General features: G+C 37.3%; 1 protein-coding gene across 1 annotated transcript in view; it reads left to right on the top strand.

The window, feature by feature from the left end:
- Positions 1-15,817, top strand: part of LOC131675581 (calreticulin) — a gene marked incomplete at its 3' end in the record, with an annotated part of 262,526 nt that overhangs the window by 121,168 nt on the left and 125,541 nt on the right. The window contains exon 4 of the mRNA XM_058954615.1: positions 13,515-13,666. Coding sequence (XP_058810598.1) covers positions 13,515-13,666 — 152 coding nt within the window. The remainder of the gene's footprint in view (positions 1-13,514; positions 13,667-15,817) is intronic.

Here is a 15,817-nt window from a genome sequence, read left to right as displayed (position 1 = left end):
ATTTTATGAAACTAATTTCGAAGCAAAAAGCGCTGAACATTGCTTTTTACTGAAAAACGAAGGTTCTCATTCAATTTGTTTTTAACCTTAACCCTTTGACTGTGGCGCACTCTCGGACGAATCATCTATATGGATGGCGTGTTTTTCGCTTGTCAGTCGGCGACTAGTTAACACTGACAATGACCAAAATACTACCCGGAAATTTGATGTCTTTCTGAGAATTTTAAAAATAATGGCAAAAAAATTAAAAATAGAAGACATATATATGATTTTCGTATAAATTAATGGATTTGTGAGAGGGTATATATACGCCTTTAGCAGTAAAAGGGTTGCTTTAAAAATAATTAAAAAAAAACGGTCCTCCGTCAGTTAATTAATATAATTTTATATAAAACACGAAATAAGAGTGGGTTTCGACTTGTGGAAGGGAGTAGACGGGTCTTGATTGTGAGTGCGAGTTTGCTGAGAAAGTTTGAGAGGAAATGTGTTTGAGGAGAGAGATAGAGGTGAAAAGAGCGTGGAGGAGGGAGAGAAGTGGAGTAGAGAGAGAGAGAGAGGGTTGGAGAAGAGCAGGAATGAGCAGAGAGAGAGAGAGGAATAAAGAAAAAAGAAAAGTTGAGGTTAAGAGAGAAAATTAAGAAGCGGGAAAGGAAAGCATAGAGGGGGGTCGGTAAGAAGTAAAGGCGGAGACAGAAAAGGTAAGACAATGAATAAAGGTGAGATCACGAATAGAAGTAGAGAGACGAATTAAGGCGTTCGGGATAGTGATGGATAGATTTGTGACAACAGAAAAATTAAGAGTTAAAGATGGAAGGATGGATAAGAAAGGTACAGAGGAGGAAAAGAAGAAAAGAGTAAAGATGATGAGGGGGAGAGAGAGCGGAGAGGGGCTGGGGGAGAATATTAGAGGAGAAATGAGAGGCAAAAAGATGCAAGAGTGAAAGTGAGAGGAGCAAGCTGGAAGGCGAAGGGGGAGAGGGATTGGACAACACGATAAGAGAAGTGGGAAAAAATAGTGGTTCAGAAGATAATAAAAAAGATACCGGCAGATATAAGGGATTTAAGAGAGGTATGGGAGGAAGAAAGGAGAGAATGGACAGAAATGTTTAAAGAAATGATGGAAAAAATGTAAAGAGAGAGAGAGAGAGAGAGAGAGAGAGAGAGAGAGAGAGAGAGAGAGAGAGAGAGAGAGAGAGAGAGAGAGAGAGAGAGAGAGAGAGAGAGAGAGAGAGAGAGAGAGAGAGAGAGAGAGAGAGAGAGAGAGAGAGAAGGGAAAAAGCAGAACGTAGAGAAAAGAAAATGGGGGAAAATGGGGAGAGAGGATGAACCGCTTGGAAGAAGAGTGCGTGAAACTAAAAGAAAGTATAGAAGGAAAATCGAGAAGCAAAGAGGAACAGAAGTAGGCAATAAGGAAGAAATAGAGTATATGAGAGAAAAAATCGATAGTAGGATAAACAATATAATAGTGACAGACTTAGAGGGTGGGTTAAGATAGGAAAAGAAGGGAGAGGCAGAGGACTGGTTAAGGGAGGAACTAGAAATGAAAGGGGAGATAGTGAATCTGAGAGGAATACGAGGGAAGCTGGGACGGATGATCGGAGAGAAAGAGGTAAAAAGATGTGGTAAATTAGATGCGCCTCATGGGAACAAAAAGAAGAAATTTTGAAGAGGAAAAAGAAGCTGGGACAGAAAAAGATATACATAGATCAAGACTGGACGTTGAAGCAGAGGAAGATAAGAGAGAAAGTAAGAAGGAAAGCGAGAGAAATAAAAAGTAAAGGTAAAGAGGTAAAGATGTGGCATAACGGGGTGAAGTCAGAGGAAAAAGAATGGTGGTGGAGCGAGAAAGAGGGAAAAATGGTAGGAAAAACGGCGGAAGAGTTTCGAAAACAATAGGGAAAAAAGAGAGTGAGAGAAGAGGGAGGGGAGAGAGAAGGAAGAGAGGAAGTAAAGATACTATTCTGGAACGTGGCGGGGATTAGGGGCATGGAGGAAGACGACTGGGAATATGTTAGGGAATTTGATATAATAGAGCTAACCGAAACCTGGGCGCAGAGGGATAATGATAAAATGGTTAGGAGAAATGGGTTTAGTGATAATGAATGGGAGAAAAGAAGGAGTTGAAGAGGGAGAAATAACATATATAGGAGCGACAGGAATGTCAACGATAGATTATGTAGTAGGTAACGAGCAAGGTGATGAGGCGATAAAAAGGGTACAAATAAAAGAAAGGGTATAGTCGGACCACTTTCCAGTAGGAGTCGAATTGGGAGATAAAATAGTAGAAGAAAGAAAAGAAGAAGAAAGAATGATAGACGACTGGAGCGAAAAAAGTATAAGAGAGTATCAATCAGAGATTGATAGACGCAATAGAGGGAACAGAAAAATGACAAAAGATAAAAAATAAAGTGAGAAACGAAGTCGTAAAAAAGAAGATAAGGAAAAAAAAAGGATCGAAAAAAAGCTGGTGGAGAGAAGAATGTAGGATAAATAGGCTAGGGTGATGGCAGAGATAAATAAGGTAAGAAAAGGGGAAAGAGACAGAGATAAATACCTAAAAGCAAAGAGAGAATACAGAGTGGAAATAAGAAAAACGAAAGAAGCTGAGGGGAAAAGAGTAAAAGAAATAAGAAAAGATAAGACAAGAAGAAAATTCTAGGATAAAGTGAATTGCAATAGGAAGAAAACAATTGGATTAGATGAAAATATAGGAAAAGAAGAGTGGTTGAAGCACTTCACGGACAACTGGGAGAGAAAGAAAAGAATAAAAGCAAAGGGGAAGAAACCGAAGACAGCAAAGGAGAGGAAGGTGAAGAGAGCAAAGTAAGGAAAGTAAAAGAGGTAATAAGAAAAATGAAAAAGGAATAGGCAACAGGAGAAGATGTTATAGCGAATGAAGCGTGGATGGAAGGCACGGAAGGCTTGTTAAAAAATATGACAAAATTCTTAAACGGAATATGGAACGGAGGAGTGTATCCGGAAGAATGGAGGAAGGGAATAATAGTACTAATACATAAGAAAGGGAGGAAGGAAGAAAATATGGACATTAGGATATGCAGATGATATAGTCATGACGGCAAAGAGTGAAAGTGGAATGAAAGCAATGCTGAATAAATCAAAAAGGTACCTGGAAGAAAGGGGATTACAGCTAAATGTAGGAAAATCAAAGATGATGAAATGCAAGAGTGGAGTAGGAAGGGGAAAGGAAGAAGAATTCGAATGGGAAGGTTAGAAAATAGAGATGGTTAAAGAGTACAATTATTGGAATATGTAATAAGCAGAAATAACGGAAATGTAAAGCAGATAAAAAAGATAGAAGGGAAAATGAATATTGGACTCGGAAGACTAAGGGGGCTAGGAGAAAAACTATTTAGAGAAAATTGGGAGCTATGGATGAACATTTTCGACGTACTGGCGAAAAGCGTTATTATGTATGGAGCAGAAATCTGGGGATGGAAGACATATGATGAAATAGAGAGATTACAACTACAATATATAAAGTGGGTATTGGGATTAGATAGAAACACGCCAAGTTACGTAATACGATGCGAAACGGGAAGACAAGAAATGAAAGATACAGCTTTAGAAAGAGCAATGAGGTATAAAAACAAAATAAGAGAAGAACGAGATGGCTCAATAAAATAGAAGCATGGAGAGAGTTAAAGAAAAGGGAAAAAAATGAAAAAGATAAAAAGGGTAAGAAGGAGGAGAGAGAGGAAAGACTAGAAAAAAATATAGGGTGAGGGAGGAGGGAGACGAAAAGAGAGAAGAGTTTAGTTCGATACACTTAGCCCAGCGATGCTCCAACTTGTTTAACCCGTCTGAAAAACACGTTTCCTCGAGGTCTGAAATGTAGGCTTCCGTGGCCGCGATTACCTCCTCATTCGACTCAAATTTCTGCCCGGCGAGTGACTTTTTCAAATTTGGAAACAAAAAGAAGTCGCACGGGGCTAAATCTGGAGAATACGGTGGATAAGGCAGCAGTTCGTAGCCTAATTCGACCAATTTGGCCATGGCGACGGCGGAGGTGTGAGCCGGTGCATTGTCATGGTGGAAGAGCACTTTTTTCTTCGCTAAATGGGGCCGACTTTCTGCAATTCGACGTCGAATCGGCCCAACAATTCGGCATAGTATAGCCCTGTGACCGTTTTGCCCCTCTCCAGGTAGTCGATGTAGATCACACCTTGTGAATCCCAGAAAACAGTGGCCATCACCTTTCCGGTCGATGGGGCAGTCTTCGACTTCTTCGAAGGACTTTCGCCGGGTAAAGTCCACTGTTTCGACTGTTCCTTGGTCTCTGGTGTATACCAGTGGATCCATGTTTCGTCGACTGTCACGAAACGACACAGAAACTCCTTCAGATTGCACTTAAACAGCGTCAGACATTGCTCTGAAGTTGTCTCACGGTTGCGCTTGTTGTCCGGAGTGAGCAAACGCGGCATCCATCGCGCCGACAGCTTTCACATGCCCAAAATTTCATGCAGGACATGACCCACGCGGTCTTTTGAGATGCTTACGATCTTAGCTATCTCTCGCACCTTCAATCGTCGATCTGCCAATACGAGATCGTGAATTTTTGTCACGTTATCCTCCATAGTAGCCGTTTTCGGAGCACCTGGACGTGGCTCTTCAAAAATCGACGTGCGACCACGTTGAAACTCGTTAAACCAATTTTTGACGGTCGCCTTCGAAGGAGAAGAGTCACCGTACACAGCATCCAAGCGCTTTTTGATTTCGTTGCGCGATTTCCCTTCCAAAAACAAGAATTGAATCATCGACCGATACTGCTCTTTTTTCATTTTTCAAAAATCAACGGACAGACTTGCTTTCACGCGCTCTCAAAAATAAACTACAACTCCGATCCGGCTGAAATCTTGACAGTAACCATCGAGAAGGTTGTACTACGTGATAGAATATTTCTTTTGCGAGAGTGGCGTCATCGGGCGGTGAGGCTAAGTACTTATCGGACCACCCTCGTACATAGATTTATTGGTTGATGTGACCGGCTTTAATATCTTCGTAGCAATTGTCATATTAAATGTTTGAAATACCTTAAATGTTTTGTTGATTTTCGATCAATCGTTGATTCGCTTTTTTTTGAAAAGTTAGCTCCAAATTTTGTTTATACAATAATTGAATTTCGTCAAAGTTAAACAGATTTAAATATTAATGTTACTTTTAGAGCTCTTGCAGTATTTCATCACATATCGTATTTTTGTTTCAAAAATAAAAAAGAGCTTGGATTTTTTAGTGAACAAGCCATGGAATCTGTTCATTGTGATTTAAAAACTTACTGTACTTAAAAAAAGACTTGAATGAAACGTTAAGTATCTAGCACACATCCTGAGTTTGAAAATCATTTACTAAAAACTATACGAGTATGTGACTATAATGGTAGTCATTTATAAGCTATGACAAGCGATTAGTTATATTTCTTCATTATTTTGCTTTAAAAAATGTAAAATTTATTATATATATGTACGTATATATAGTTGAAAAGTATAAATAAATTATCTTTAGTTTATAATTAATCATATTATTTATTTATAAAATCATAACCACTTGTTACTCAAATATTGACGAGTCATAATACGGGAAAATTCTATAAAATGTCAATATATAACTTTAAATTAGCAATAATAAAACGGATGAATTCTAGATTTCGATTTTACTTAGAATAGTTTCCTAAAGAGTTCTACAATCATATTCAGGAATAAAATCTATAGGTGTTTTCCATTTGATTCAAATTTTTTTAAACACAACTAGAAAACTTTTAAATGAAAGTAACTTAATATTTCGATTCTTGGAGATTCGCTATATTAAATTGAAAGAAAATAAAACATTCAAATTAGTTGATTAGAAGCGAACAAAAGTCACTGTAAAAGCGTGCAGTGAGTTTTAACTCGCCGATTCACTTTTTGTAGTTGCGCCGATCTTCCCCTACTACTACTACTCTTCATGCCGAGAACAGATTTCGACTGGGTTGGCTTTTGTTTTTATTTAATTATGCAACATGTATATACGAGAGTCCTGCAACAGAAAAGGGACGAAATATAAGTCCGCCGGATAAGTATTGTCCAATCACGTAAATTGTCAACTTATTCAAAACTAATTCCAAAAATTTTGTTACATAGATAATGCAATTGCGCATAATATTTTTCATTAAACTTTTTTTATAATTTTTATAGTTTATTAATCATTAATCCCATTTTCGAACGATCAGATTTTCTTAAAAATTTTCAGGAAAGTTTAAATTTCTATTTTCTAATTATACCAAATTTCGCTATGTTGTCAAGAAGTTTTGCTGAAAATTCTAATTCATTATTTATTATTGTTTACAAGCCAATTTTTTTACGAGTGTGCGACGTGTACATGCTTTACGAATATGACCTTCCAAAAAAAATATTGCTATTAGAGTGTTTGAAATATTGACGGTAGAGTGTTGACTTATCTAGGCTGAAATTTTATCTATTTACCGGAGATTTGTACCCACATAAACGTAGAAGAAAGCTAAGTTTAACAAACTTTGATCATCTTCAGCAATTTGTAGAGGTGATTTCAACTTTTTTCTGTATATAAGAATAATGTTATGAAAGTCACAGAAAAATTTTGATTTAGAAATAAACTCCAAATAAATGGAAATTTAAAATATGTTTGAGATAGTGTTTTATACGAGTACATTGTGAAATTGTGAAATATACTTGTGGTTAGTAATATGGCAATAAATAATAAGAGACGTGATCGTAAAGCCCACGGAAAGTGCATCATTGTCAAACAAAGTACGTCGGCCTAAGAAGAAGCTTGGACAGTTTAGTATTCATATGCCGAGAAATTCAATTATTGACTTCGCTCTTGTTTAAGATGTCCAATGGCAAGGGAGTTGTCTTGAAGTTTATACGGTATTCACTACTTTGTTCGACGAGAAGTGTGTGAATACTTTGCCGGGTAATCCTTCCAATTCTTGATATCCATTACCGCTCAGTTTGTAAATTTGAAGAACGAATTCATATCCGATGAAAATGCACTGAAGTTTGGGTTAGGTCTTTTCCATTATGAGCTCAAATTTTTGAACATTCTATGAATATTAATTATCGTAAACCGTTTCATTATTAGGAAAGAACAAACAAAGCTTTTTACAACAGTTATTTACAGCTGTATACAGATCAAATAATTATTGTTCACGATTACTAGTGCAAGGTAAGTGAGAGTAGGAAGAGAGAGAGGCACATATGCGACGGAGTCCTAACGCGCGTGAGCTAGACTGCGAGAGAGGTACACGTGCACGCGACGTGGGTTTGTTACCGCGCACGCTGATTGTTCGACGCAGACACGCGCGTGGAGAGTTAGTGAGGCCTGCGAGTTGAGTAACTTACCGGAGAGCTTCAAAAGAACGGACAGAGACAGGACAAAGGGCTCGGCACCTCAGGATTTTTGGCGACAACGCATTGTCAACAATCGCAGAAAAAAGAAGATTCTTTGTCGTGCGTGAACCCTGTGCATGTAGTGATTTTGGCTAGTGCGGTACACGGGTTGCAGAAGAAGGGTTGCGACTAGCGAGGACGCAAAATTTGTAAGTACCCGCTCGATAGCTATCTCTCTCTCTCCCTTGGTACGACACATGCTTTCTCCCACTCTCGCGTACCGTTTTTATCTCTGTATGAGGAATGACGTTAAATATATGTCTGTCGCGCATCTGTGAGTTGACTCTCTACCTTTTTACCTATTTCCTCTGCGTTCATTCTACTCGCGCTACGTCGTACTTCGCGCCTGTCCTACGCTAGGATAAACTTGTGATATAGCGAAATTAAGAACAAAGGTTGATATTTAACGTATACAAGAGTGCTGTAAGCTGTATACATTTATTTTTCTTTTCTTTTTTTATAATTAAGAAACGGATCATGGACGATGATAGTGTAAAATTCATTAATTTTCTAGACATTTATAACTGTTTTTTTCGCGAAAAAATAATAGAACGCACTGGAGGTCACTAGGAAAATGAGAGAGCCAGGTGCAAAGTAAATCGAGAGAATATGGTGTGTACAAAGAGAATACAATAAAGAAATTTACACAGATAGTGCGATAATAAAGAAAGAAAGCAAACTAAGCAAGAGCAAGTATTGAGGCATAAAATAGATAATTACAGTCGCTGTATAGTCGAATAGCCTCTCTTAATGACACCTGCATTGTGTCTCGCTAGCCGAATGCCTTTGTGTTGTTACTGCTATCACTACACACATGATAGCCAAAAAAGGGCACGAGCTATGGACGTATCTAGCGAGATCAATTAAAATTAAAGCACGAGTGAGACCAAATTGCCGCGCAAGACGCTTTCAGTTCAAAATCAGCCAGCTAATTGAGCGCGGAAGAGATCCTCGCTCTTTTCCAGTCTTAGCGGCAAGCGATGTGTCCCTGCCTACAAATAGATGAGCGTGAACCACACGCATGCATCCACACACACTTACATATTCGCGGCTTTCTCTGCTTATGGGTTTATTAACGATTTGCTTATATATTATATCCAGGTATATAATTGCGTCCGCTGCTGCTGCTGAATAATATATAACATAGGTAAATAATAATTCCTTATCCACAATTCATGCGGAGAAAGAGAGACATAACAAAGCGATTACAAATGCCTTATATCCCTCACTGCCTGACGTTGGTAAAGAGGATGGTACCTACTCCAACCTTAAACTCTTTCTAAAATAATAAAATCTCCAGATACGAAAAATAAATAAATTTTTATTGTCATTGTAAGCCATAGGTGTCTTGAAGTAGTTTGTCTAATGTTGTCTCTCTTATAGTATATATAATCTTATAACTAAGTTAGGTGTGCTTGCACTTCAAATGAAGAAAAGTGGGAGTTCCAAAGTACAAAACCTCGTAGCGAAATTTAAACTGATAATATATTATACATATAGCGCAATGGTGTGATCATCTAAAGAAGATCCGCGGCAATAAACTAAACAAGCGAATCCTTCTTTAGTTTTCTTGATCCGTTAGCCTCGTGGCATGGGGAGTGACTCGCTGAGCTGGATTAGTAACGCTTCATATTTGCCGATATAATCGTACTTAGGCATTAGCCCTTGATCGAACTTTTAACGCTAGTAAAAGTTCGGCAAGTTGAAGTCCATGACACTCCGATCAGAATACTGGCGAAGCAAAACTGTGCGTACTTAAGATCTGGTCTCGAACTTTCATATTTGTTACGTGGATCCGCGGTATAACGGTGAAGCCGTGTCTGGTATCGGGGATGCACCTCACATTCCGAAGAGCATTAAGGGTCTATCTTGGTGGTGGTGAGTGGAGGCATGGACGTGCGGGATATCCTGAAGGCCTTAGCCTGCTGAATTTCTAATTGCTCCTCCAGGGTCCGCAATTTTTGTCGCTTCCTTTCCTGTTTCCAAAGCACGTGAAGTCTCTTGGCTTTTATTTTCTTCTCGTACTTGAATTTGGCTTCAGTTATTCAAGTACTTCGCAAGCTGGACTGTCTCCTTGATTTTAGACAAAAAGTCCAGGGGTACGGTCAAGTATACTCGGAAATCTGGATGACGGGCTAATACCAGCACCTCCGCATAAGCTTTATCCTGCCTAACATAGGCTTTTTTGCGAGCATAAGCTTCCTTCTTGGCCTCAGCCTACTGTCCTTCCGTAGCATTGCTGGCAAACTATATTAAGATGTTTTCGTGTAGCTGACACCCCAGGACCCTTAACAGGATCGACAACCTGCGTCTATTGTACGTTTTCTGAGAGACTCATCGCTTGGTTCAGGAACGGAGGTGTTCTTCTACCGGACGGATCACAGAGCAAATCATGCATAAATTGATTAATCTTTTCCTGATGTTGAGATTGCATTGAGATCTTCGGTCCCCACCACTGCTAAAGCCATTATCACCTCGGTTTCTTCAGTAGATAAATGTGCAGGCATGCACATTTCTTCGCAGCCCTCAAATATCAGCCTGTTAGTTTTAGGATCTAAGATAGCCGAAACGGTGCGTTTGAAGGCGGTATCTGGCGTGTACTTCCTATTGATTTCCGTATTGATAATTCTTCAAATCGTGAAGAATAAATTTACGCTACCTACCACGGGTACATAATTGATATCAACCGCTTTCACCCCAGGGCCCACATGTTTGTATTCACTGATTTAAATCGGTAGAAACTTATAGGGCACTTGAGCCAAGGACAGTATGAGAAGCTCCAGTATTTCAGAGTCCTCTAGATTTGTATTTACCGACATTTACTGTCAGCCATCACCTGGTGACCTTTCAATTAGGGCGCTTGCTACAGTACCTTCATCACTGGTTGGCTGCACCTCAAAAGAGTTGACTAGGATCAGCAGGATTCTAGTGGCCAAGAGAATGGTAGGAATTTCATCTACACGCTCCCTTTTTCGTTTTTTGATTCCTTGTTTTCTTTTATTGGGTGACTATTGTGGACAGGTATACTTGGTATAGCCTGGTTAATTTCATTTCCAATAGAGGATTAGTAACCCTCTGGATCAACCTCTTTGTTCTTCTTTTTATCGGACGTGGGAGTAATGGTGAGGGCGCGTTACCCTCTGGACGTTTCAAGTCTCGTCTACCTCTCCAGCCTCCTTGAGTGGTAATTATCACGAGGCGAATCTTCATTTGAATTGCAGAGAGTCGCTTTTGCAAAAATGTCAAGATTAGTCTTTTTGTCGGAGCCTTGGTCTATAGCTATTATCACAGCAGGTAACTTGGAGACGCCTTACGCCCTTGTTTCTTCTCAAGGAAATTAATTATGATCTTTTTCATCTCAGACTTAGTAGAAGGTTAGATTTTTTTCAGTTAAAGAAGACAAACTCGCCAGCTTAGCCTTTACTGCTTTCGTTCACGATTTATAAGCTGCTTTCGAGTGTATGGTTTGATCAGTTAAAGGTGGAGACTTTCACTGGCCTTTCTCACGTCTTCGTCGGCAACCCGGATTTTTGTCAAGAGCACTTTCTGGTCGATGAGATAGTCCTTAACACCTTTCAATTTTTTCTTCGATTTAGGCAGCATATCATCAACGATTAAATTGACCTAGTCTTGCATGCCTCAAGGTGGATCAAATCTTTTTATAATCATAAGCAGCGAAATGGCATATCCAAGTACAGGCTCATCAGTGGCTTATGTTCTTAGATGTGCTTCTATTGTTAGACTCCTTTTATTTCTCTTAGACTTACTATAGATCATAAGGGTAGGCTTTTTAAAAGTACTAAATGTATTCCACGGCGGCCTTAAGGCGTTATACCAAAAAAGTGCTGATTTTTCCAATAAAGGTGTCATCAGTTCTTTATCTGTTACTTTGTCTAAGCGTCGGATTTCTTCGACCCTATTCACCAATTGCTCAATGCTCAGACCTTCATTATCGGAAAATTTCAATTTCCATTTTCTCATTCTTTCCAAGATGCTTACTGTGAAAAGGCCCGCGAGGTGTCATGGAGTTGAGAGATGTCGTCTGCTGTTTGCCGATAGCTTGCTTTACTGCCGGCATACCAGGCATTGTCTGTTGTGAAAGAGCTTCAGCTGTTGCACTTAGCTAGAGTCCCCTTCACCAGTTTGAGCACGCTGGGGTGAATAAGCTTGCAAGTGATGTCATGGAGCCAAGCGATAAGGACGTGCTTACAGGAATCCTCTCCTTCTGACAAAAAGTCCAGGTGAAAGTTTCGCGGGCAGATACGATTAATGGATCAAAGTAGAGGCTTTTTAGCAGTAATTTGTACAGTCAAATTAGCTTTATATAAATAGCGTTTCGTTGGTGTGAAAATAATTGTTACGATGTCTGTTCCAAAATTATTCGACCTACGTTCATATCTTCGTGCGGCGACATCTGGAGGGTACGAACGTCACCATCAACTTCTAAATTTCTCGTCAATAGCTCGAGATACCGATGAAACGCCTTAGTTCCTGCGCAACGTGTATTTTTTTACGACTTTTTTGCATTTCTCGCAATTCTTTTATTACTAAAAATGGCAAAAATGAGCTGAACAGCAAATAGGCATAAAATTTTTCTTTTATCTCGGAATAAGTTGTGCGGAACAAAAATCTTCGTAGTGGAAGCTTTTATCCGATCCTCGGCCGAAAAAAACTCATCAAAGTCGAAACAACATCAAGTCAATGTTGATTGTTTGTTTCGATTATAGGGGTGTTGTGTACCATAAATATGCTCCTACAGGTCATACAATCAACAAGAAGTACTATGTTGAAGTTTTGAAAAGATTGCGTGATGTAATCAGGAGAAAACGACCGCAACTTTGGGAAACTAGTAACTGGCTTCTTCATCACGACAATGCTCCAGCGCACGCATCAATCCTTATAGCTTCTTACGACTTTTGGCTATTTCCTCGATTGAAAATGCCGCTTAAAGGACATCGATTTAACGATAGAGAGACTGTTGAAACTAATGCGATGAATGTACTAAAGGCGATTCCGAAGTCTAACTTTCAAGAGTACTTTAATAAGTGGAAGCATCGATATGAGCGTCTTATTTAATAAAATGGGGATGACTTTAAAGGATGTCATCCCTAGAATGACGAAAATTAAATCAAGCGCCGAAAAATCGAGGTAGGTCGGATACTTTTGGAATAGGCCTCGTATTTTAGGAATAGTTCATCTTCTGTTATGTTACTCAACACAATAATAATCTCATTTCTTTTATTTGACGTTTTTTAAGGTGGCCATTTCGTAAAAAACCTTTATTTCGTAAAACTACAGTTTGTACACCCTTTCTTTTTTCAATAAAGCACTATTTTTAAAATATTCTTTTTTTGTTTTACATATTTTCAAGTCATGTACATTACTTTTCAATAATATTTTTTACACTCGACAGAAAGGGAGATGCAATATTTTTCCAAATTCATTCAAAGAAATGCCTAAATTACGTAACGTTGGAATTTGTAATCGCCTCTCGCTCATTGTTTTTACTCGCTGAATATCGATTATCTACTGATGTGTGACATAAATATATTGAATATTATACTCTCTAGAATTTATATTCAATTACAAAACTTGAAAACGTAAATAAATATTTCTGACCATTTAACTGTAACGTTGGAGAAACAAATCTGTGACTTTTCTTATTATAACTTTGCAAAAAAGTGATGTAAAAAATTTTTTAATGGCATTTACATATAGCATTTTTCAAGACTTTTTGAAATATTTTTTCCAATTTTTTCTAACTTTATTTCCAAAAATGGAAGTGTTATTTTGTAAAAATTTAAAGTTCGCACTCTTGAAATTATGTCAAGGAGTTACTCTATAATCTGAATCAACAAGGTCAAAATGATTCATTTTTTATAGAAGTGATTGAATGCGTACTCTCTGGAAAAATGTGAAATAACTGGATATTTCTCTTAACTTATTCTATCATTAATATGAAAGCACTAGCATGATTATTTAACTGAATGGGGCAGCTAAAATAAAAAAATTATTACAATAATCCATATGCAATATACATGTATACATATGTATATATATATATACATATATATCTTTGATTTATTTTTCCAGGTCCTGATATTTGTGGCCCTGGAACAAAAAAAGTGCATGTAATTTTCAATTATAATGGAAAAAATCATTTGATTAATAAGGATATACGTTGTAAAGATGATATGTTTACGCATTTATATACTCTTATTCTTAAACCTGACAATACATATGAGGTATGTAGTTGAATATTTCTTAGTTTTTAGTATAATTAAACGAAAAATATAAAGAAAAAAAAATAATTAGGTCAAAATAGTCAAACTTAAATTCAATAGTTAGAAAAAAGTCGATTCTTTCTCATAATCATTATGTGTATATATGTACATATACTTATTTATATTTACATATTTATATTATACTGTAATGGAAAATTAATTCAAGATATTCTTCAATGCCATTATAGATCTTTCATCTATATGACTAACCGCCGCCATGATCCGCTCCTGATATGTTCGGTGCTCGCGCGCACACGTTTAACACGCCCGAAAATGAACGCGAAATCACAACGCAAAACAAAAGATAAAAAGAATCGCGTTAAAAGTTCACTGCTGCGAACGTGGATTATTAGGAAGTTAGCTAGGCGAATATAAACGTGACAAGAAATAGAATAAAATTGGTTAGGTTGTTTCGTCTTTCGGCGACAACCCTATATGATAACAATTTGGCAGAGAGATTTTAGAAGCACACTAGGATACAAATATGAACAAGCAAGTGTGTTTGTTGATCGTGACAAATGAGAAAGACGAAATAAGTCGAATTTAACCTAATAATCTATGCATTGCACGCAAGACCAAGATGTTCGCGAGGCCGCTAATTTTTGCTTCTCTGATGCCCGACATCGTCGTTGCAGATGGCATGTACGTTATGCTACTTAGAGTAAGTAGTTACTACTAGTTAGAGTAAGTTATGTTACTACAATACTTGGTTATGACAAAAAGTTGAAATTCTAATATAGTAAGGAAGAATTAAATGATAAATTATGATGACTGATAAATTTATTATAATATACCACAGTCAAAATCTTTTTTCGATTGTACGAATTATAGTGCACGGTGCGCTGGAAGTGCCTTTGAATCGAAGGTGAAGAGCACATCCAATTTTATTGCATAAATAGATTCTGCGGTACTTACTGAGTAACTCTCTGCAAAAATTAAAATAATCCCCATGGCCGTTTTTATTTTTTTTTAGTTTTAAGCTTAGAAAATCAAATATTGAGACGTACACAAAAATTTGACGGAGCGTGGTCGGTGAAATAATTCGATGATGTAGAAAAAATCGTATAACATTTTATTAACTGAATAATTAACATCTGCGGACTGTATGTGCACATCTATATCAAATCTATACATATATACATATGTGTGTATATTTGAAATATATACATTAAATATCCAATAACAAACTATAACAAACAAAGAATAACGAACTATATATGTTGACTATTATATTCTTGCACCGCTTTGAGTAAATTTGCAGCATAATTTTCGTGGGATTTATTTAACTTATATTTCTTCCAAGTGTTTTCAAAATCAGAGTGAACAGACTCCACTGCTTGTTCACTGAAATAACCGAGTCCTCTTTGAGCTTTATCACAAAAATATTTGACATGAAAGAACACTGCGTGTACTTTTGGAATGATACTTATATTTAAATCTTCGTAACTTTTTTTAAAATTATCGATGTATAAACTGAAATTTGGATCAAGTTCAACTGTAAAACAAGAATCGACTACTTTGCAAAAATCTTCGAAGCACTTAACAAATTTCAAACAACCAATGTCTGCAATCGAGCGCAAAATGTCTACCTTCTTTAATAGACTGTGACACGCATTTCCAGCAAAACTAGAAACTCCATTGTAGAAATCTTGTGAAACATTGCATTTTTTAGCCCAATCTAAGCTATTCTTTTCAAATTCTACTGACATTTTTTTGAATAAATGATTCACAACACCTAACATGAGATGCAGTTCTGTTGGTGGTATTAAATCTATAATTTCTAATTCCTTTTTTGTTGAACAAATCGGAGAATGAACACAACATTCGTAATTTTTTGCATCTTTTGACTGGCTTCCACTTTTAACCCACTTTTTGTATTTGTTCATGCAATGGCCAATTGTTCTATACTGTCCACATAAATTCAAAGTGTCCTTTTTTGCTGTACACCACGTACATGGGAATGTACTGGCATGACTCATTAACCCAACGAGAATATTAGCCAATTTTAAATCAGTTGAAATTGTACAATCTGGAAAATTTCGAATTTTTAGTAATGACCATAAAGTTTCAACATTCTCATAATTTTCTTGAGAAACATCAGTCAACCCAATT

This window comes from Phymastichus coffea, unplaced genomic scaffold (genome assembly GCF_024137745.1).
Source record: "Phymastichus coffea isolate CEN01 unplaced genomic scaffold, Cenicafe_Pcof_1.1 PCOF00026, whole genome shotgun sequence".
In the NCBI taxonomy this organism is placed as follows: Eukaryota; Metazoa; Arthropoda; class Insecta; order Hymenoptera; family Eulophidae; genus Phymastichus; species Phymastichus coffea.
Note: the sequence above shows the minus strand (reverse complement) of the source record. Positions and strands in the feature narration are given on the sequence as shown.